The sequence below is a fragment of the Danio rerio genome, chromosome 4 (assembly GCF_049306965.1).
Source record: "Danio rerio strain Tuebingen ecotype United States chromosome 4, GRCz12tu, whole genome shotgun sequence".
NCBI lineage: Eukaryota > Metazoa > Chordata > Actinopteri > Cypriniformes > Danionidae > Danio > Danio rerio.
Genome location: NC_133179.1, coordinates 35,071,011 through 35,095,714, shown reverse-complemented (window position 1 = coordinate 35,095,714; position 24,704 = coordinate 35,071,011). Strand labels below are relative to the sequence as shown.

The window sequence follows — 24,704 nt, the reverse complement described above, 5'->3', positions numbered from 1 at the left end:
AAATATGACAACAATACATTTATCAAAGCAGTGCTTTAAGAGCCTTATTGTTATTTTTAAATAAACAATTAGCAACAAGGGATTGCTTTGACCTGTAATGCTTTAAGACAGATCAGAATACAGCTAAATGTATAAATCACACAAATACCTCATCCAGAAACATTTCCAGCATAATTATTTTGTCGTAAAGAAATAAAAAAAGTTCCACCTTTGCTAAAAGTAAGTTTCACTTTACAATACAGCCAAATAAGAAGACCATTAGCATTGTCATCGATCATGCATCAATCTAATTCTAAATACTTGATAACTTTGAATACTTTTGACTAAATTTAGTCAAGTAACAAAGACAAATAATGTCTACTTTAATAGTGAACAGATCGCGATTGTGTTCAATCTGAGCACACAGGCGATCATGACAGGACTTGCAGTTCATTTGAAAAAAGCTTATTTAAGAGCTCGCATACGTTATCTGTTTTAGTGATTTGCGTACATGAATGAGCTCTCTCGTGTTAAAATAGAGCACTCGCCACATTTCCAGAAATGAGTAATTGCGCAATACCTCTATTCCCGCGCCGCCATTCAGACAGTATAGAGGAGTGACAGGTCAGTGGCGAGTCGACTCGCTGTTGGAGAGCGAAACGTGTATGTAGATCATCAAATAGGCAGGAAATATGTCCGCGGTTTAATCACTCTGCAAGACATCTCGATAGTGAAAACATCCGAGAAGTATTATTCCAACAAAACATTTGTTTTTAAGTTGTTTTTTTCTGTCTCTGCGACTCAGAAAGCCTTTGTCCCGCCCTTACGTTTCACGCAAAAACACACAAAAAAAAGGTCGACTGTGATTGGCCAGTTTTCATGTCAGTCAAATCACGCTTCAGAATCAATTCGGAAACTGATTTTCAGCAGCTTATGACAAATTGCACTAAAATAAACATTCTAAGCACAGCGCTGTGATCGTACGCTTCACAAAAATGCCAAAGCTGATCACATCGATAATATAGTTCACATCAAAGGATTAAAAATGTTAATTGTTTATTTAATTATTTGGCGATTCCTCCGCGTACCACTAGGAGGAAGCCCGCGTACCACTAGTGGTACGCGTACCACAGTTTGAGAACCACTGCCCTAGATTATATCATACCCCTAGATTATATCATCAGTGATTGTCAGAAATCAACAAGTCTCTAATGCTGTGCCTATGCTTTATCCATTGAGTCTGATTGTATGACTAATCCTGGTTGTAGGCTGCGGAAACATCAGCCTTAACAATCTACTCGATTTAAATAATTTCAGGAGATATTAAAGTTAAACAAGAATTTTACATTTAATTGTCAGAAAAAAGATTTTCCATTGCAGTTCACATAATTAAACAAAATAAGCCAATCAAGATTGTACAACATCAATTACTCAAAGATACATTTAAGAGTTAAAGAGGAATACCTGACCATGAAGAAATACATTGCAGCATATAAATCCTGATGCAGAGCTCAGAGACTCACAACCTGCAATGGAGTATCCTGTTTACAGGATCCCACGGACAATTCTGCACCCTTTGCCTAAATACTCAAATCATTATAAATTCAAGACAAAGCTTCACCAAGACTCTTGCCTGGCCATGAGTTGATGCGAAGACCATTTTGCCTGGAGTGAAGCATCTGGCAAAGATCTTTTCAAAGTCAAAACCCAAATTAACTGATATAAAGGAGATTGTAAAATATTACAGTGAAATTACTTTACCAATCACACAGAGACATTTAAAAACACACCAAACATGAATATAAAGCCACAAGATACACCATATTAAGAACTTAAACATTCTGTGTGGAATGTGAGTGAGCTGCTCTGGTGGAGAAGGTAAAGTCCAGGGCAAAGAGGGGGGCTCAGGATGCATGATCGAGACAACCTGAACAACTGGTTTTCTAGCTGATCTTCTTCTCAAATTAGAAAGTTTATTGTTTTAGTGCCTGAACATTCTCATGGTCTTGTCTCGTGTGGAGTTCCATAACAGTTTGCAGATTTTAATATTATGAAGAGATATAGCCATCCTTACATTATTATGTGCATATCTAATCTTAAACTGTAGTTCCCCTGTACACTGCAACGAGAACCTCAGTCAATAATATTTATGTAAAACTGAATTTTTGTTGCATCATATGATCATATTTTAAACTTTTCATAAAATCATCAAACAATGTGTACCTAAAAAGCATTTTCTAAGAAATAAAAAAAAGTTCTGTCCTATTGTCACTAAGTTATTGTTACTTTTTTTCTACTGGATATGTGGTTTATATCTAGTATATATATTTTAAATATATATATATATATTGATTTGTCTATTTGCTGGCTTGCTATCAGAAAACAAACACTAAGCTAGGCAATAAATTAATTAAATTCTACAATTACAAGTGATTTGTAATTTGTTCTTTTATACCCCATTTTTGTTTGATAATGTTTTTCTATGCAGACTTTATGTATTGGTCTAATATTTGTATAAAGAAAGATTGCATTTGCATTTACTCATTTAGCAGCTTTTATCCTGCGACAACAACTAATGACAAAAGAAGAAACAGACTCAGCCTATTAAAGGTTCAGAGCTTGTGTTTTTAAATGCTAACAAACCTTAAGCCAAGTCCAACAAGTAAAGCCACACAATGTTGTTTTAAAGCTTATTTAATTTTAATTTTTTTTAAAATGGACTGTTCTATTCTCAAGTCAAGTTGTTAAGCTCATTAGGCCCTGTGGCTTTTGTATTTTTATATGTATTATCTTTCACTTAAATTGCTGTTTCATAAAAACATCTACTGGGAAGAGTTGCCATATTTCATATAAAGATTTTATGGCACAAACACGTTATTTAATTTAAAGCTTACTTGTTTTTATTTATTATAAAGCCTAGCTTGATGTACACTATTTTGTTTTTCTTTTGCTTATTTTATTGTTGTGATTTATAAAGTAATCTGATTTGTTATGAAAGCTTTTCTGGTAAAATAATAATAATAATAAAACAATAAACAACAATTAAACAGTGTTTAAGTGTCTAATGCTGGCAGCATCATGTTAGAAAACTATTCACAAAGACTATTTGATTTATTAAATAATTCATTTCTTATGCTTTCTTTCATGTTATGTGACAAAATGAATGAATGACTCGGATTAACTAAAAGATTCATTAATTCGCTCATGTGCACGATGTGAAGCTGCTTTGACATGATCTACATTGTAAAAGCGCTATACAAATAAAGCTGAATTGAATTGAATAGTGTGAGACAAGATCAGTTAATTTTTCGAGTCCTCTATCGAGTCGTTCGTTCACCACATGAAAGACTACAGCCAAACATATGCATTTATATGCCAATCATATGCATTTAGAGCCAGAAAAAGAATTGATCTGTTCACCTCTCGAGTCCTCGGGTTTGAGTTATTCTGTCACGTGATGAACGAACGACTCAACAACCAGAAGACTCGAAAGGTGAACTAATTATCATGGCTCCAATCGGCTCAGACTGGGTACATTGGTTAAAATTATATGTGACTGTCATTGTAACGTGAACGCACCACTGACATTTGAATACATGAAGAGGTGAGCTGAGCAAACAGACAACAATGCCTATAGACAAAAGAGCAGGTAAACATTGAATTATTATTTTCTCATTCTTATAGTATTCTATTTATGACTTATTTGTCGTGTGATCAACCTTCTGGGCTAGTTGTAGATGTGTTTGGAAGCAATTCGTAACATTTTAATAATATTTTGGCAAATTGAACCAAATGAACGAAATGACTCGAAAAAAGATTTGTTCATCTCGATCAGTAAATAAAATGATCCGAACTTCCCATCACTATTGAGCATGCGAAATTCTGTTGTACGCCACTGCGAAAAGGGGCGGGATTAAACAAGATGATTAGACATGAATGGTTTCTCTCCAGTGTGGCTCATGATGTGTTGATTAAGGTGTGATGATTGGCTGAAACTCTTCCCACACTGAGTGCATGTGAATGGTTTCTCTCCACTGTGGATCCTAATGTGTTGATTAAGGTGTGATGAACAGTTAAAACACTTCCCACACTGAGTGCATGTGAATGGTTTCTCTCCAGTGTGGATCCTCATGTGTTGATGAAGGTGTGATGAGCAGGTAAAACTCTTCCCACACTGAGTGCATGTGAATGGTTTCTCTCCAGTGTGGATTGTCATGTGACAGTTAAGGTTTGATGATTGGCTGAAACTCTTCCCACACTGAGGGCAAGTGAATGGTTTCTCTCCAGTGTGTATTTTCATGTGACAGTTAAGGTGTGATGATTGGCTGAAACTCTTCCCACAGTGAGGGCATGTGAATGGTTTCTCTCCAGTGTGTATTTTCATGTGACAGTTAAGATGTGATGAATGGCTGAAACTCTTACCACACTGAGGACATGTGAATGGTTTCTCTCCAGTGTGGATCCTCACGTGTAGATTAAGGGATGATGATTGGCTGAAACTCTTCCCACACTGAGTGCATGTGAATGGTTTCTCTCCAGTGTGGATCCTCATGTGTAGATTAAGGGATGATGATTGGCTGAAACTCTTCCCACACTGAGTGCATGTGAATGGTTTCTCTCCAGTGTGGATCCTCATGTGAATCTTAAGGGATGATGATTGGTTGAAACTCTTCCCACACTGAGTGCATGTAAACGGTTTCTCTCCAGCGTGGATCATCATGTGAAACTTAAGATCGTCTTTTCTTCCAAAACTCTTTACACACTGAGTGCAGATGAAATGGTTCTTGTCTCTCCTTTTCAAAATACCATCAGTCTGTAAATAGTTTTTTTCCTCAATTTTGACACGATGTTCCTCCTCTTTACTCCCCTCATTCACTTCAATTAAGTCTGAAATAAATAAATACAACAGTTTTCATTAAGTCTTAAAAACTCTCATCAAAAGCTGAAAAGTGAGAAGACACAGGAAACATTGGCTACACACACTGTAATTTTGGTGCAAATTAAATGTAAAATAAATCAGATCATATTGTGTTTGGTCCATTAACGTGTACACATTTATACAAAGACTTGGATTTCATTACAGAGGTCCTAATTTATTTATTTATTTTACCTTTTTAAGATTAAGTTCATACATTGATTGTTTTAAAACATCTTTTTCATAATACTTTAATATGAGGAATAAAACACTGCTTATTGTCAAAACTCATTCCTAGGAACTTTACCTTTTTCACAACTTGTATAGTTTCTCTATCTAAAAAAGCTCCTGATCTAAATGCATAGATCTTAAAAAACAAAAATGCATGCATACAGTTTTTGACTTAGAAAAATGAAAACCATTTAAAACTGACCAGTCATATATTTTATTTATACATATTTAAATTTGTCTCTTGATTGTATACATATTTTACCCTTTATAACAAATACATAAATCATCTACATATAGACTACGAAATATATTATACCCATTTACATTTACAATATTATTAATTTTAATACTAAATGGTGTTACTGATAGTATACTTTCTTGGGGCACTTCTGATTCTCATATATGCTATATATGTTCATATATTCAGATAATATAGTTTTCATACGCACACGAAAAACTCTATTGAATAAAAAAAAATTGCAATAAAATTAGGCAAATTTCCTCAAACACCCATCTCGTGAAAATCTTTTAAAATACCATACCTCCTGGTAGTGTCAAAGGCCTTTTCCAGATAAAAAAAAAAAAAAAAAACTGCTTATATGTGTTCTTTTTTAATAAAATCATCTCGTACAAAAGATTCTAATTGTATAAGATGGTCAAGAGTACTTTTCCCTCTTCTAAACGCACACTGATATTAATTAATCTTCTGTTTTTTTTTTAAATCCACACCAATCGATCATTAATCATTCATTCGATTGTTTTGCAAAGGCAACTGGTAAGTGCTGTTGGACGATAATTAGTTGAATGATCTTTTCCTGGTTTAGGTATTGGTATAATAATAGCTTCTTTCCAAAAGGCTAGTATTTCTCCTAATTTGCAGATATTGTTAACCCGACAAGATGCAGAAATGCCATCTAAAAAGGTGACCTGCAGTTCATCCAGTCAGGGACATTGAAAACATAAATATACAAATAAAAATGTTAACCCGGGGTTTGTGATTGTGAAACGTCTGTTAATGAACATCAGGTATAGCATGAACAGTGTGAAAGGAGATTACAGATAACACAGGATTCTGTTTCTTCAGTGTTAGAATGACGCGGAGTTAATAATTTCAAGAGTTAAAAGCTCTCGAATACTCAGCCTCAGCTCTCAGAATAAACAGAGCACAATGACAAACAGTGACATACATAAATTGTCAATCATATCATAGCAGTGACCTGATCTTATATGCTATTGTTTTAGAACTTACAATTATTGGAGAAATGACCAGGAATAATAAACAATAAAAAAACAGTAAAACTCAAGGGCGAACTGGCCATAGGGAGACATAGGGACATTTCCCCTTGGTCTGACAGTCATCTGACCTGCTGCCACCGTGATTCTGGCCCGCTCTGCCCCCACTTATCATGAACATTGCGCTTCACTCCCCATACTTAATTTAGTAATAGGAAATTAATCCTTAACAAAGTATGAAAGTACAATTATTAAGCACATTATAAATGTCGTTGTAAGTCAGGAATACAGCATGTGTAGCTGCAGTTATAAACTGTTTAATAACGCTTATTAATTTAGAGTTAATGCTAAACAGATAATGCTAAACAAATAATGAATTCAGTATTTGCTAATGCATAATAAATGGTTTGTAGTGTGTAGCTATTGTAAAGTGTAACCAAATTATCTTTTGTCTTAGACCTTTAGACCTGTCCTACCTCCCTGACTCTTTATCCCTCCTTTCTGCTTTATAGCCATGCTTAGTGAACGTAACACTATCGTTAAATTACATACACTTTACATAAACTATGCAAAACTCGCTGTGTGCTGACACTTCTGCACAAAAGGCTGTTAATTTGGTTTCATGGCGCATGAACGACGCTTAACTTTTCGGCGTGCATGCAAACAACCGGGATTCACACAGGAGCATGTGCGAGTTGCTGGTTTTCTGTACGCATGCATCAGTTTGCTTTCACAAGCGATGTTTCAGTTGCACATTGAGAATAACAAACTCGCACGTGCAAAAAATGCCAAATGTAAATGGCCCCTAATGTCTTTATTTTGAGATTGCCACTCTTAATGAATACATTTGCATAAAGTAATTGTATCTAAATGCTTTCACTAGGGGACTTTTTTTTTTGCCGCCCCCAGGAAAATCCCACCCTGGGCGATCGTCCACATTGCCCATGCCTAAATCCGCCACTGGTATTACTAAACGTTATTGTTCCACTATTATTTGTTTGTTTTGTCTCACATCGTCCCACAACATCATATAGTTCAGAATGCTGTACAATGTTTTATAATGATTAATTATTTTAGTGTCAATTTCATTCAGCGTGTTTAAAATTGGGGCATCCATGTTTTCTGACATACCTTAAACCAGGGTCTCTGCAGGTTTCACCAAGTTAAATTTAAGACTTTTATGACCATTATGAATGAAATTTTAGACTCATAAAAGACTAAAGAATTTTTCAAATGGCCCAGATTTTGTATTTGTCCTATCAAAAAAAATATTATAATAAAAAAAAAATTATATAATTATTTTGGATATTTCTTAGTAAAAGATTTTAAATGTGTAAAAAAAGCAAGCTCTACTTGTATCCACACACGTTTTTTCCAAAATAAACTTTCTTTAAAATAAAATAAAAAAATTTACAAATGTTTTAAAAACTATAACAAATTAAATCTATGCACAACAATCTGTCCAGGTCGATGTCCTCAGCAGTAAATACATGGAGCATGTTTAAACAAATGATATTGTAAGGAAAATACTTAATCCATTATGATAAATAGACTTAAAATGACCTTTTTGAATAAAAAAAGTTTCAAGTTTTATTGAAATGGATTGTTGGTGATTGTATAGGTTTTGGCCAGACTGGGTAACACAATATAAACAAAGGAAAATGAACACTTGTTTAAAAAAGATTAAAGACCTACAACACAATTTTAGTAAATTTAAGACTTTTAAGGCCTAAAAATTTGATTTTGGAATTTAAGACATTTTAAGACTACGTGGAAACCCTGTTTAAACACAATAGCCCTGGTAATTAGTTATTATGATAATGATGTAATTTTAATTCAGATACTATCTGTGAGAACTAGTAACAACTACTAGAAACAAGTTTAATCCCATGAGGTTAATTAAAAAAGGGGAATTGGGATTAATGGGACATATGCAAGTGGAAAGTACTAAGCTAACACTATCACTGCAACACTGTGAGAATACTGAAGGTCAAATATCGTCAGCTCAGTTAAACGCTTTTAATTTATGGTTTTTGTTTATTTTATATAGCGCCAGTGTTCAAGGAAGCTTTACAAACAGTAGAAGAACAAGAAAAAGCAATAACCTTAAGAAGGAAGAGAAAATGGGAGACTAATAATACATAAAATAATAACAAAAGACACGAGAACAAGTGACGAAAGAAACTCATTCCTGTCTTTCAATGAGTGCTTATGTGCATTTAGGAGAACTAGGCAGCACACTCAGGGCTGCAAGATGGATTTAATTTAGTATTCTTATTATTAAAATATATCTGAATGAGGATTAAATGACTGAGTTGGTCTTTGAGAATAAAAATTAACCTGTTTGTTCCTGCAAATCTTCCTGTTTGACTGTGAATGTTTCTTCAATCTTCACATCTTCACTCTCCTCTTTAATAAACGCCATCTTTATAACAGTGTGGAGATCAGTCGCTTCAGCAGGAGTTTTTCCTCTGTGTTTGGACACTTTATTCTGTTTAAAATGAACATAACAATAAAAAAATGTCCTGTTTAAAATAAATAAAACACTGAACAAAAACAAGATAATTTCAACACTTGCTTCAACAGTTTCTTTATATGAGTCATTAACAAACAGAAATTATGTAAGTCTGAGCAAGCAACAAAAGCCACAAATCAGCCGATGTAAACTAGAACTCCATTTTTCTAATTTTATTGATGTATACTTGGAATAGAGTGACAATATGCTATTTAATAAATTAAACCTTCACTAAAACACTTATCACACACTTACTGTTGCTTTATTCAATCTTTGTTTAGGTATGTTCTTAATTGTTTAGTTTGTTTGATTTATTTTATTGTCTGCTTACAGCAACGTTGTAGCACTTATTTGCACAAGACAAGAATTTCCTCTCGGGACAAATAAAGTTTATCCTATCTTATTCAAACAATAGACCTTACAGTGAGTAAAATAGTAGTTCTTTGTATAAAGGGTTAAAATAATATTGTCAACAGCAGGTACATCTAACATTAAATGAACACACTGAAATTTTAATCAGTTGGTTTACATCTGTGTACAAGCTTTAAAACAAACCTTTCTCCAGTTGAATCACAGTGTGGGAGCGGCGCAGCCTTATGACGTCACACCACCATGCCACAATAAAAGTCTTTTTTTGTTTAGCTTTTTCCCCCTACTCACTCTTAATTATGAGTCATGACTTATCGATACATTTCTCCCTCATTTTCCACTTTATAATTTATCTGCTTTTTGTTTTGTATTTGTAATGAATGGGGAAACATCAAATTTTTATATAAATTTATATACGTAATAGGTTGAAACTTATTTGGGCTACAGTCCATTTGTCAGGATAAAATCAATATTTATAACCAAACCAAACAAACAAACACATAACTAAATAGTTGTAAAAAAGCTTTTAAAAATGACTGAAAACTTAATACACTGTTGAACAATGCATGCACATGTTTAGATTTTACATTTTACAATGTTAGCATTCAGATATTATTTGAGTGTAAATTCAGAATGTGCAACTCACCTTTCCAGTCTTCAATGAAGAAGTGGGATGAGAAATGGCCTCAGTCGTTTTTTTTTTTTTTTTTGTATGTTGTTGTTGGTAATAATCTCAATGTAGGAATCAACAATCGTAGTTTGTCCTCCAAAGTTGTTCTCTTATAGCTAAATAAGCCAATGAAGTTTCTGTTAAGAACGCAGAATATATAGATACAACCCTGCTGACCTACTTGATCTGGCATGTGATTGGTTAATACTCAATTGGCCCCCAATAATGCTGGTATAAAGATGCAAATGAGCAGTGGGCAACAGTGAAGACTCAAAACACATTACTGCGGAGGATGGGAAGTTTAGCAGCTATACGAACCATAGCTTTAAAGAGAAATAAAGATGTATTGGGAAAATAAGTTGACTTTTGATGGAAGCTTTTTTATTTTGGCTGCTGCATTTTATAGTTAAATGGGTGGTCCACTGCAATATCACATTTTAAACTTTAGTTGATGTGTAATTTAGCTGTGTGAACATAAACAACATCTCTGAATGTAAAAAGTTCAAAGTTCAATGCAAAGGGAGACCTTAAACAGCCGAAATACAGAACTTGATTTTAACTTGCACTGGGAAAAAAATGTTTTAGAAAAAGCCACAATAAAAAAAAATAAATAAATTAAAAAAAGCAAACAGCAGTTTACACCGAGGGAAAAAAAGTTTTCATTATTAAAAATAAAATTATATTATAATGAATTGAAATCATATATTGTATGCATTTGGGTCAGTTTTAATGCATTAATGAAGGCTATTTAAAGCTGGACCGACCGACGCAATAAACATGTATGTCGCGTTTGTTTAATTTATTATGCATGCGAAAACTTATTCTAAACCAAATTTGTTGCCGGATTCTTTTTATGGGAACGAGAGATAAAGTGCTTATGAAGTGCTTTGTCGGCCTCTGGTGGTTAACTGATGCAGAGCCGACGTCTGGGTCTGGGAGACACATTACTGTGGAGGATGAGAGGTTCAGTTGCTTTACAAACCAGTTTTTACAGAGAAATAATGTTGTATTGGGAAAATAAGTTGACTTTAGCCATCTTCATTTGTTTTGTTGCTGTTGTTTTATAGGACTATTAATTGAAGCTTTTTTTATTGTGGCTGCTGCATTTTGTAGTTAATGTTGATACAGGTATGTTGAGGTATTTTGATTTGAAACACATTTTAATTTTTTTTTTCCCAAGCCTGGTTAAAAGGTAATGCAAGAGTTATGTGTTGTTTTTGTAGAAGTTTCTCAGAGTCTCTTGGCTGAAGTCTTTGTGTAAAGATGCAAATGAGCTTTGAAAACTCAATCCATACCGATGTCTCAATACACACAACTACATTCACTTATATAATAGTTATAGAAGATGTATACTATTATACTGTGATATATTATCATTCGTTGAAAGAAACAATTTCTGAACTTCACATTGAGGTTTTATTTGTGTTAAGTTCAGTCAATATATTGACATAAGCTAACTATTAGCAGAGTTTTAGTCATTTATTTATTACTGAACTTGTTCTTTATGTGAGTTTAGAGTCCTTTATTTATCTTAAAGCACATGCAGCTTTTTACTGGCTTCTGGAAGACTGTCAACACTTTATGTTTATAAATTGTAACTATCAAAATGTAACTTGTTTCTGTGCCAATTTTGTTTCCTTTCCTTCGTTTTTTAGTTGAACAGAACATGTGTGAGCAGCTCAGCTTTCCCAAAAGCCTCTTATTCACCTGGTATGTATTAAAGATGTTTTTCTCTCTATTTATTACTTGTGGTTGTGCACACAAATATGCATAGACATTCACAGAAGCATATATAAGATACTCTGACAAAACCTTTTCCTTTTAACACAGTAAAGCGATCACATACTGTGATGCATCTAAATATTTATAATTAGAAAATAATTACATCACTAGTAAATTTATTGTATAGGCAGTTTATACAGAATAATTCAACGACAAGAGTTCACTTTCATATCTACACAATGCATAACTTTTAACGTGATTAACCTGCTCCACCTACATCAATTACAGCATTTCTCAGACTTCTTTTTTCACTATGGTGTAATTACAGTGGTGAACATCACATACAACAACAACTGTACTTACTCCTGTAACTTGTTTGCAACAATGAATTTTAAATATCTGCGTCACATAGTCATTTAAATAAATGGATCATCATTGTGTGCGGTCATCTTTATTAATAGCTGCCTGATTATTAACTGAATAGGACCGTTTAACATATAAGAAACCCGTTGACAGGTATAGCTGTTTATGCCAATACCAACTTGATAGACTATTACATGAACATATTACATGAACAGGACCTGCCTAACATCTCTTAAGACAAATAAGCATAGTGTCTATAACAATACATGCTTGATTGCCCAGATCAATACAGTCGCTACATCTGAATGGTGCTTTTTCACACATTTTAAAAATAACAACTATTTGTAAGCGAAGTTCTTTTCCAATACCAGTTTAATACCTCAAATAATTATACATGTGAGGCATCACAGTGGTGCAGTAGATAGCACTGATCGCCTCACAGTAAGAAGGTTGTTGGTTTGAGCCTCATCTGGGTCAGTTGACATTTTTGTTTGTGTGTTCTCCCCATGTTCGCATGAGTTTCCTCCAGGTGCTCTGGTTTCCCCCAGTCCACAAGTCCACAGGAACTGTTGAACCATACAGTGGCTGTTTTTTGCCCCTGTATTCTCTTTATTTGCATTCAGCAGAAACAGTTTTAAAATTAGTAGAGGATGAGTAAATAACAGAATTGTAATTTTTATGTGAACTACCCCTTTAATGCTTATGTAAGTAAAGGTAAATTAATATTACTACAGATATTGCTAAAGAATGGCAGGAAACGTGGAACACAGATAATAAGAGACAACAATTCATGTGAAAAAAAGAAACCCTATATAGGCCTATGAAGTTGTAGAAATAGAAGAGGTCATAATTATGAGGATGAGATTTGGAATCAGATATTAATAGAAAGTGTTGTAGACATACAAGTCATTACAAAGTGGATTAAAAAAAAGTTAAGAAAATGTTTAGATTTAAGGTTTGTGAGAGAGAGAGCAGACAAAGTGTAAAGTGAAAACCATGGGAGAAATGTATCAATAAGTCATGACTGCAACAGATAGTGGCAAAAAAGTTAAACAAAAAAGACTTTTATTTTGCCGTGGCGCGTGACGTCATCAGGCAGCGCCGCTTCGTCGCTGTGATTCAACTGGAGAAAGGTTTGTTTTAAAACGTTTACAGATATAAACTGATTTAAAGTTAAAGTTCTAAAGTTTTAAGTTTTTTATGCGATGCTATATTATGTTCATGCTGTTGGAAATATTATTTTAACCCTTTATACAACTATTTTAGTATTTTAGTAGTACTATTTTATTCTCAGTAACTGATGGCTGTTGTTTGAATAAAACAACCGAAAAGTGTATAATAAGTGTTTTAATTAATTGTTTCACCTGATTTCTTTTTGTTAATTACTCTCAAATAAAGAAACCATTGAAGCAAGTGTTGAAGAGAAATTATTTTGTTTCTATTCATTGTTTTGTTCATTTTGAACTGGATTAAGTGTCCAATAACAGAGAAAAAAACCCCTGCTGAAGCGACTGATCTCCACACTGTTGTAAAGATGGCGTTTATTAAAGAGGAGAGTGAAGATGTGAAGATTGAAGAGTCATTCACAGTCAAACAGGAAGATCTGCAGGAACAAACAGGTTGGTTTTCATACTGATATATTTTAATATTAAGAATAGGCTACTAAATTAAATCCATCTTGCAGCCCTGAGTGTGCTGCCTAGTTCTCCTAAACGCACAAAAGCACTCATTGAAAGACAGGAATGAGTTTCTTTTGTCACTTGCTCTCGTGTCTTTTGTCATTCTTTTAATGTATTATTAGTCTCCCATTTTCTCTACCTTTTTAAGGTTATTGTTTTTCTTGTTCTCCTGCTGTTGGTAAAGCGTCCTTGAGCACTGGCGCTATATAAAATAAACAAAAACAATAAATTAAAGTTCAAATGAGCTGACGATATTTGACCTACAGTATTCTCATAAAAGATATCTGCTATTACAGTGATTGTGTTGACTTTTACTTTTCATTTGCATATGTCACGTTGATCACAATTTTTTCATCATCTTTATGGGTTTAAACTTGTTTCTAGTAGTTGTTACTAGTTCTCACAGATAGTATCTGAGTTAGAATTACATCATTATAATAGCTAATTACCGGGGCTATTGCTTTTAAACAGGGTTTCTGCGGTGCCTTAAATTCCAAAATCTAAATTTTCAATCTACAATCACCAACAACCCATCTCAATAAAACTTTTCATTCAAAAAGGTCTTTTTAACTCTATTTATCATAATGGTTTAAATATTTACTTACAATAACATTTGTTTAAACGTGCTCCATTACTGCTGAGGACATCGACCTAGACAGATTGTTGTGCATATATTTTGTTTATTATAGGTTTTAAAACGTTTAAAGCATTTGTTCATTTATTTATTTATTAATTTTAAAGAAAGTTTACTTAGGAAATATGATATTATTAAATTATGATATTTTTTCATCGGGCAAAATAAAATCTTTTCATCTTAGCCATTTGAAAAATTCCTTAGCCTTTAGCCCTTTATGAGTCTAAAATTTCAGTCATAATGGTCTTAAAAAATCTTTAAAATTCTTAAATTTAACTTGGTGAAACCTGCAGAAACTCTTGTTTAAAGTATGTCAAAAAACATGGATGCCCCCAATTTTAAACTTGATGAATGAAATTGACACTAAAATAATAAATTGTTCTAAAACATTGTACAGTATTCTGAACTATATGATGTTGCTGTGGGACAACGTGAAACAAAATGAAAAAATTATAGTGAAACAATAACGTTTAGCATTGCACTGACTACAACTGACCAACAAACTAGTCTAAAAATGACTTTTTCTGCTTAAGTAATGGATTACAGCATGCTGATAAAATGCAAACATTTGAGTGTAAAATTCTTCAGTATTGACCATATTCTTCATGTACCAGCAGGCGGCGACATTCAAATCCTTTTTGCTTGAGACTTAAAAAAAAAAAAAATTTTTAGATCCTAAAAACAGTGTTCTGCTGCTTAGGCATGTGACGACAACAGTTTACAAGGTGTACTGCGGATAGAAAAAAGTTGATTTTTTAAAACTGCCAAAATGTTCTGCTGTACCATTCCTTTGGTATATGTAAGTTTTTTTTTTAAAGGTTTTGTTTTAAGTTTTTCAGGACAACAGTATCTTCAGCAAAAAAGATATCCAAAGATGCCATTTTAAATCGTTAAGAAATCTGTTTTTGAAACTAATGCAGACAGTGTATGACGTGTCTGAAGAGCGAGAAGGGATCCGGGGGTGAGAAAGGTGTGCAACTTATTTGAGGACCGGGAGGGAGACGTGCGATTTTTCACTCCTCGTTTTCACTCGTTTGCTCGTTAGGGTTAGGGTTAGTTTTGTAATTAAATTTAATTCACATTTCACATGATTTCTATGTGATTAGCTGACAGGTACATTTCTTCTGTCACTGTACCAAAATATGAGGTCAAATGATTAGGATCCATATCTTTATTACATTTAGATGAAAATTGTCTAAAAATATTGGCCCAAAATCTATGTAATTTAGGGCATCCCCAGAACATATGACTGATCTGCTCGTTCCAAACCACATCTGGGACAAGATGAATCTGAGTCACATACAGAAGATGAGTGTACCAGTTCTATGGCATATTGCCAGGCTGTATCTGATATTTCTAGTCCCAGTTCGTCTTCCCATTTCTGATTTATATGGTTTAGGGAAGGAGAGGGCAGTTATTTGGATCACTTCATATAACATTGTAAGGCTTGAAGCTTATGCTGCTATTCTGAACCAATAGTCGGAAACAGAAAGCAGTTGAAGGATGGCGTGTTTAAATCCATTATTTATCTGACTCCATTGTAATTAATCTGACTCCATTAAAGTTGTTATCATCATTGATACAGAGAAAGAATCTCTACGTCTTAAAGCAGGCAAAGTTGTTTATTAAGTTACATGATCAAATATACAGACATTAGAATGACACAAACTAACATACTGTATAAAGAAATTAGCTGTAACATATGCACTGCTGAGCAACAAAGACAGTGAAACTGCCTTTGTTAGCATATGAGGCTACGCACTGGTGTGCGGGAGATGCAGAGTAAAAGCCATTCTCCCAGATCAACAGTTACCTTTCCCTATTATACCCTGAGCAAAGCATTGTCAAACATGAGTGAAAACCAACCCCCAAAACCAGCTGAACGTGAGAACAAAGTTGAAGAGATGAAGTGGGGGAGAAGTACATTAACATACTCTCCTCAGGCCATGACCCAACAATAGTAAATATATTGTAGATTGAAACACAATTAATCGATGTCTCTGTTGATTTCATCACTACAACACTGAAGTCATAAACTGTCAATTGACACCAAACATGACAAAGTTATCTGAAAGAAGAACACGAGCAGATGAATTGTGTATGGTGAAGAGCACATGGTTACTGTAAGCAAATGGCAGAGATGTGTATCGGAGCTGTGAGGAACTCTGCCTCACCAGGAGAACCCATCCCATGCTTGGAATGTCTCAGTAGTCCTTCATTAGCATAGAAGGAAATATATATCATATTTTCTCAGCTTACAACATGGAAATCATACCCCTTTGATATGGGTCCACATTTACCAATTCATCTATCCAGCATGCTTCTGGTTGGTTCAGTGAAGGACAGAAGTGTTTTTTAATGAAACTATGGACCTGAGGGTACCTAAAAGAATTAGACTGGGGAATCTCAATGTCTGTTCTTAACTGTTAAATGAGATAAATATGCCATCTTTAAACAGGTCTTTAACACAGTTAACTCCCTTCCTAAACCAAAATTGGACTGCTGAAATCTATAATCTTGGCAATACAAACAGACACAGTCTGAAATAGAAACAGAAATCTTGGTAGTATTATCAGTTTAATGGAATTGATCTTCCCAGCCAAAGATAAAGGAAAGGTTGACCAGTGCGTCATGTCTCGTTTGACTTTGTCTAACGTCATTTAAAAATTATTATTAAACAAATCCTTATATTTACGTGTCACACTCACACCAAGATATACAAATTTATAAGGACTTGCTTAAAATGGAAAGGTTTGGCTAGACATTTGCTGTGCTCTATCATTGAAAGGGAAAAGGAGATTTTTTGCTAGATTGACTTTGTCTCAAGAAACATTTGCAAATTCTGAAATGATTGTAAGAGCTTTTGGAATGCATGTATCTGGAATTGACAGAAAAAAGTAGATCATCCGCATATAGCAGAAACTTATGTTCTTGTCCCTCTCTGAAAATTCCTTGCAAGCCATCTGAGTTCCTTAATTTGGTTGCAGGAGGTTTGATGACAATGTCAAAGAGCAGAGGGGACAGAGGGCAGCCCTGTCTCGTTCCTCTAGAGCAGGCATGTGCAAACTTGGTCCTGGAGGGCCAGTGTTCTGCAAAGTTTAGTTCCAACCCCAATCAGACACACCTGGACTAGCTAATCAAGCTTTTATGTCCCGTTTCCACTGAGTGGTTCGGTTTGGTACGCTTTTATGGCCATTTCCACTGTCAAAAGGCGTACCTAACCAAACCGTACCATACCACTTTTTTGGCACCCTTTCGAAAGGGTCCCAAACACTAAGGCCGTACTCACACTAGATACAGCTGCCTCGAACCGGGCCAAAGCGCTTGTCCCCCTCCCGTCTCCCCCGACGGCCCGCACTCACACCACAAACAGGCCTCGGCACACTTACGTCATCACTGCTGCGCTGTTCAGTGAGAAGCGCTCTCTCACTCAACAGCACAGTGGAGATTTCTCTAGTTATATCGTTTCAGTCGTTAGTTATGCAGTGACATGCAGTCGAATATTTCGCCAAACAGTCCTTAGGGATGCTGTGACACGCAGTCAGATATTTCGCCAAACAGATTCGCCACTTTTGGCGCTCATAAACAATCATAAAGCTCTCGTGCTGCAGGAATGAGGAGGTCTGCTGAAGCCACGCAGCTGTCATGCTTCGAGGAGTTCTCGTCTGTAATAAACTACGGCAGTTTGCGTTCACTGAACAGTAAGAATGATTAATAAATCCATATGTAACAGCCCCTTAAAAGTCACGTCTCGCTTTCAGTTTCGGGCTTTGGCGCGTTTTGCACTCACACACAAGCGTACCGTGCCAAAGCCCAAGTGAACCGCGCTAGGGCACACCTCTTCCAACCGGGCCAAGGCCGGCCAAGTGAACCGTGCTTGAGCCCGATTCAGCGCACTCACACTTCTCAAACGATCCGGGAAACGGGCCTGGGCATGGTACGGATGGCATAGTGTGAGTAGGTCCTAAATGGCAGAGCTAGACGTGCAGCTGAACGCTATTGGTTTACAGAGATATGTCATTCGTAGACACAAGCCAGAATCTTAACAAAGGACCCGCCATGTTTGAAATACACAGCGAGAGATTACAGCAGAATTATATACATATGCAGCCATGGTCGATCCGGGCTCAAACAAACCCTGTCGTCGTCTTGATAAACAGCCACAAAGCCATGGAGAAGAGCAGATTTACCCTGTGCAGCGTAGTTTTTTACGAGCCAGTCTGAAGCCCGAGTGGTTTCGCTTTCTTCCTTACGCTCGCCACGCGTCTCTATTTGAAATAACAAACTTCTTGAGCTGATAATAATAACATGCGATTGATTATTGACAAGCTTTGGAAACCCGGTCCTGTGAGAAGCTGACAAACGCGGGACACATTCTGTGACACATTCAGAAAGAAAAGGACAAACGTTAAAATTCCTTCTTTTGTCAACTGATCTGAATCACAGAGGTATGATAATTCTTAATAATTAAAAAAGCTCTCAATACATTCAATTTAGTTTACCTCAGAGTTGTAAAGAGTTTTATAGAAGTTTTTTAAATTGATCACTAATACCCTGTTTATCAGTAATAATACTGCCATCATCCTAACTAACTGCTGCTGTAACACCAGCTGCTGAGGATTTTTTCAGTTAGTAACACAATAACCTGCCAGCTCGTTCACCATGTTCATAATGAATCTGGCGTGATCTTATGTGGAGATCCTCAAGGAGTCATTCCGCTTGCAGAATAAGTATTTTCTTATGAAGCTCTTCGGAAGATGATGTTGATTGTAGCTGATCAATTGTATTATTTTTTTACATGACATTGTCCATCGCTGATGGCCGACAAACTTCACGATGCTTAGCCGGCATCACGATCCATCGCCCTGCCCCACATTTATATTGATATATATCTTATTATTTGCATGTCATCGTAATAGCAATAACAGTCTTTTTGTGAGCTGTGTTAAATGTTACATATAGCTGCTGCTTGCACAGCTGACAGCATCGTGAGGATTAAATGAAGGATTATACAATACCTCTCGCGCTTAAATGTGTAGATTCAGTGCCAAACACTGTTACCTGCGGACTTGAAGCCACTAGAAGTCTTTTATCCACTCTTGGAAAAGTGTAAATGGTGGATTAACATTCAGCACGTGATCACTAAACAGATGCGCCGTTATTAATAACTTTAGGTAAACCTGTCTGTTATTTTCATTCTTTCATCTTCAGCGCTTCACATTTTCGCTGTTGTAGCTCCTATCATCTGAAGGCAGAAGGCATTGACTGAGTGATTGACAGCTGATATTAACCAATCATTTACATTCAGTTGTAGAGCAGTGAGCCAATAAGTAGAGCACAAAGGCGGGGCTAGCATTGCAGACTTTTTTACTTCAAGTTCACATAACAACTGTTTTAATCTGTTCCTGAGTGCTGCGTTTGACGTTTTTAGGTGCAAAGATGCATTCTGCATAAATGTCTCCTAAATCTGCGCACGCAGTGAGGATTTTACAGTGAAAACAATGAAAATGTATGCACTACACTGAACTCAAACCGAACTCTCGTGTTCTCAACCAGCTGTGGGAAAAGCCATTGTAATGACACAGATCACTGTGCCATGCCCGTAGCCAGGGGGTTTCGGGTTGTTCAAACGAACCACCCCCCATGGCCCCCATGTAATTTAATTTAATATTATATAATACATATTATAATTATTTATATTCTACATATATATTGTAATAAAGTGTGATTTTATATAACTTTGGCCAGTAATTAGAATCCCATTGAGCCTCAAAGCCACAATAAAGTGACGCGAGTCTTGTGACATAACCCACTGAGTGGTAACTCTTGAATCTTTGATGTGACATCCTCCTTTGATACCTTAAACTTTTGCTCTCTTCTCTTGAGCCCCTTTCACACATGCAGACCTTTCCGGAAAATTACCGGCAATTTCCCGGAAAGGTTGTATGTGTGAACAGGTCCTTTTTGAAAATACCGGTAAATTCGTTCTGGCTATTTTCCAGAAAGAGAAGTTGTAATATTACCGGTAATTTGCCGGAATGCTGCGCTGTGTGAATGCAGAAGGAAGATTGCCGGAAAGAACGCGTGCACGTCTAGAACGTGCTGACGTGAGACACCTGCTTTAGCCAATCAGAACAGTCAGACGCATTTAGTTAGAAGTTAGTCAGATAATGTTTATATGTTCTTCTTAATGCCTGTGTAAATAATCATCGATGAGATGCTTATGATAAGCCGCTGTTTGTTTACCTTCACGCTTAGCGTGTGCCTGTGAAACAGCCTGTGAGCACCAGCACACGCACATATTATGAACATCTCGACATGCCAAAGTGATCCTCCATATGTTTTCTTCGAAGTTGTTCGAAGAATTGTTCACAATACTGTATTGTTCACAATATTGATCATCCACAGAGTTTGTAATGTAGTAAAATGTTTACAAATATAAGCGCAGCCGTTTAAGGCTCATTTGTGGTAAATGATGTCAGAATTTACTGGTATTTTGGAATGGATTTGTGAACGGTCTTTTCTGGAAAATTTCCGTAACGTCCTCGCCTGTGTGAACAGCGCTTTTTTGAATATACCGGTAAAGTCGTTCCGGAAATTTTCTGCATATTTACCGGTATCACTGTGTGAAAGGGGCTTTGATCTGTATTACAGATTATCTCTTGTCATCTGCTTTTATTTGCAGTCACAGAAGCTCTCGTTTCCCTTTTTTCCTGTTTATACCACATCATTCCCCTTCATGTTTGTCAGTATGTTATCGATCATTTGTGTGCATATTATTTTGTTACTCACCCTGTATGTTTCCAAGACCACCAGTGAGTGAGTGTCTGGTTGTTTTTTCCTACGGCACTTCCTCAGCGCTCACCCGACCTGGTGTTTACTTTGACTTTTGGTTTTTCCAAGACTCGCTCCTCAATAAAGACTTGCATTTGAGCTCACTCTTTTTTTTTTTAACTCGTGACACAAGTATTTTCTTTCTCATTTGTGTTTAAAGGTCTTTAGATTTTGGCATGATGTCTAGCTTTGAGGCTTTTTTTGGTCTACTTCACTTTGTCAGACAGGTCCTATTTTGGTGATTTCCTGATTGCGAACGTGTGTGGTAGTATTCAGGTCTGGGTGTGGCTAGAGAACTTGAAGCAGGTGTGATAAATTAAAGTTGTTTCAATGGGAATTTTTTTTTCACACAAGGCTGTGTAGTTCAGTATTTTGTCTTCCTTTTATTAATAAAAACCTTGATTTAAAAACTGCACAATGTGTTTAATTGTGTTATCTTTGACTAATGTTTACATTTGTTTGATGAGATAAAACACTAAAGTGTTAGATTTCTGCATTGCAATTGTTACATAAAGATTACATACCTCTATAACATTTGTCATATAAAGGTGCAGATTTAAAGCTTTATGCAGATATTATACATGTGTCATATGTCTATGAGGCAAATATTCTCAGAGATTCAGCTGTTTTTTCTAACAGGTTTACCAGTCAGGCACAGAATGAAAAAGCATTCCCTATTGGCTTTACAAGTTTTACAAAAACAAATTGTTTTGTTGTGATTATGAATATATACAAATAGAAACTGGCCATTTACAGCTTTCAAATTTATGTCTCATCAATATGACAAAAATTAATCTGGGAGTAATCATATTAGAATCTGCTTAAATGTGTATCTGTGTAATGGACAGGAGGTTAATATGACAAGATCAATCTAAATATGATCTGCTTTGTCTTTACATTTAATGTGCATCAAAATTAAGATTTGTGTAGCCAATGTTTTCACTTCCTTTTCACTGAGTTTTATGATTTACTAAAAAGTAAACTTATTTCTATTTCAGACCTAATTAAAGACTACGAGGAGAGTAAAGAGGAGGAACATCATGTCAAAATTGAGGACAAAACTCATTTAGAGACTGATGGTGTGTTAAAAGTGAGAGACAAGAGTTGTTTTACCTGCACTCAGTGTGGAAAGAGTTTGGCAAACAAAAGCAAACTAAAGACTCACATGAGGATCCACACTGGAGAGAAACCATTCACATGCACTCAGTGTGGGAAGAGTTTCAGCCACTCATCATCTCTTAATCAACACATGAGAATCCACACTGGAGAGAAACCATTCACATGCACTCAGTGTGGGAAGAGTTTTAGCAAATCATCGTCGCTTTATAGACACATGAAGATCCACACTGGAGAAAAACCATTGACTTGCACTCATTGTGGGAAGAGTTTCAACCACTCATCATTCCTTAATCTACACATGAGGATCCACACTGGAGAAAAACCATTTACATGCACTCAGTGTGGGAAGAGTTTCTACGATTCATCATACCTCAAAAAACACATGAGGATCCACACTGGAGAGAAACCATTCACATGCGCTCAGTGTGGGAAGAGTTTTAACTGCTCATCACACCTTAAAAAGCACATGATGATCCACACTGGAGAAAAACCATTCACATGCACTCAGTGTGGGAAGAGTTTCAGCAAATATTCGTCGCTTTATAGACATATGAGGATCCATACCGGAGAAAAACCATTCACTTGCACTCAGTGTGGGAAGAGTTTCAGCCACTCATCATCCCTTAATCAACACATCATGATCCACACTGGAGAGAAACCATTCACATGCCCTCAGTGTGGGAAGAGTTTCATCCACTCATCAAATCTTAATCTACACATGAGGATCCACACTGGAGAGAAACCATTCACATGCTCTCAATGTGGGAAGAGTTTCAGCACATCATCACACCTTAAACAACACATGAAAATCCACACTGGTGTGAGAGAGTATATGTGCTTGGAGTGTGAGAAGACTTTTATTACAGCTGCAGATTTGAAACGGCACCAGAGGATTCACACTGGAGATAAACCGTACAAGTGTTCACATTGCAGTAAGAGGTTTACTCGCTCAGAAACCCTGAAAACACATGAGAGGATTCACGCTGGAGATAAACTGTAGACATGATCAGTGTGTTCTAGGGTTTGTTACCGAAACCCGGTGCCATTATAGCACCGGTACCATGGTAACCGGTATGCACCGGTATTAAATCAGCGTATGAATTTCGGTGCTGCGGCATGGACGTGAGGGTTGCATGAAAAAAGGCACATATAGGTGTTGTCACAGCATCACTAAACATTTAATATTCAACTCGTTTAGTTTTGACTTCATTCATTTTTGATTTCTGTCTTGAACACATGATTTATTTACAACACATTTTTAAACACAATAGTTTAACTGACTCGTTTCTAATATCTAACGCTACTTTTTTATGCTGACAGTCAGTGCAGAACATTTTACTAGTTATTTTGCAAGACAGTATTCAGACAAAGTCTTTTTAAGTATTTTATAGTCTTTTATTTAGATTAAAGTGTAATTTAGACTTATCAGTTCACTACGAAAGTTAAAATAATTAGTCAAATTATTTTGTAACTGATTTGTTGTGTAAATCAAAAATATATAGTAAATATTTCTTAAGGAGGCTAATAATACTGACCTTATTTTTATTTTTTTATTTTTTTATTAAAAACGGCTTTTATTCATGAAATAAACAATAAGAAATAGGACTTATTATGACTCCAGAATATTTATGTTTTAGGAAATACTGTAAAAGTTTTCAGAAACATTATTTTAAATGAATGGGAGGGCAAAATAAAACAACTTCAACTGTAGGCCTGTTAAAGTTTACAGGTGCAGCAATGTGCCTTGATGTACTTGAATGTTAGAAATGTGTTCTCCTACACCAGTACAATGTTACTTGTCAAATAAATAAACAAGGAAGATTATTTTGAGTTTAAGTTATTAAATTATCTTGTTTATGAAGACTGCAGAGTGATGCATGAAAACAAATGACTTCCAATAATGTTTTAAGTATTTTGTGATATATATGTTAAAATGTGCTCCTAAAAGTATGTGGCCCCTGCAGGTTAATAGTAAGCTAATGTAATTTCATAATGCAAATCTTAAATTCATGCTAACCAACAAATGATCAAAGGAAATGTATTAATGTAATACAATATGAATTGATGTTTACTTTAAACTGTAATTATATTGTTCTATTAAAATTATTTTGAAAAAATCATTTGTCAAATAAAATATTTTTGAAGAGTCGTCCACCATCATTTAGTGGCTAAAAAGTGTCGATTCAGGCACCGTTTTGGCACCGGTATCGTTTTAAAAGTATCAATTTAGCACCGGTATCGAAAAACCAAACGATACCCAACCATAAAGTTTTACTCATTCGGGGCAGCTTAAGAAGCTGAGAAAGAGAGCTCCTATACACACTGGTATTAATCCTCCTTTTTACATTATATATGATAACCTAAACCATATTTAAATAACATGGAGTGCAATAGGCACAGCAGGGAAGGGCTTTTTAGAGAAGGAAGGCTTTCCCCTCACA

The 24,704-nt window shown here is 35.5% G+C and overlaps 2 protein-coding genes across 6 annotated transcripts in view; one reads left to right on the top strand and one right to left on the bottom strand.

The window, feature by feature from the left end:
• Window positions 1-1,306: 1,306 nt before the first annotated feature.
• The window catches only part of LOC137491231 (uncharacterized), a 498,327-nt gene continuing 474,929 nt past the window's right edge, over window positions 1,307-24,704 (bottom strand). The window contains exons 1-3 of one of the 3 annotated variants that reach the window (XM_068220374.2): window positions 9,889-10,042; window positions 8,699-8,849; window positions 1,307-4,866 (exon numbers count right to left, since the gene is read on the bottom strand). In XM_068220374.2, coding sequence (XP_068076475.2) covers window positions 3,893-4,866; window positions 8,699-8,783 — 1,059 coding nt within the window. In that variant the 5' untranslated portion in view covers window positions 8,784-8,849; window positions 9,889-10,042 and the 3' untranslated portion in view covers window positions 1,307-3,892. Of the gene's footprint in view, window positions 4,867-8,698; window positions 8,850-9,428; window positions 9,483-9,888; window positions 10,043-24,704 lie in introns of those variants that run through there. The other 2 variants (XM_068220371.2, XM_073947821.1) reach the window with 2 other exon arrangements.
• Window positions 13,091-24,413, top strand: LOC110439614 (uncharacterized). 3 transcript variants are annotated; one of them, XM_021475759.3, is made up of 3 exons: window positions 13,091-13,130; window positions 13,472-13,616; window positions 22,143-24,413. In XM_021475759.3, the coding sequence occupies exons 2-3, from the start codon at window positions 13,532-13,534 to the stop codon at window positions 23,261-23,263; spliced, it is 1,206 nt and encodes a 401-aa protein (XP_021331434.2). In that variant the 5' UTR covers window positions 13,091-13,130; window positions 13,472-13,531; the 3' UTR covers window positions 23,264-24,413. The 3 variants fall into 3 exon arrangements, with proteins under 3 accessions (XP_021331434.2, XP_073803825.1, XP_073803826.1); XM_073947724.1 differs by having other exon boundaries at window positions 13,396-13,616; XM_073947725.1 differs by having other exon boundaries at window positions 13,091-13,616.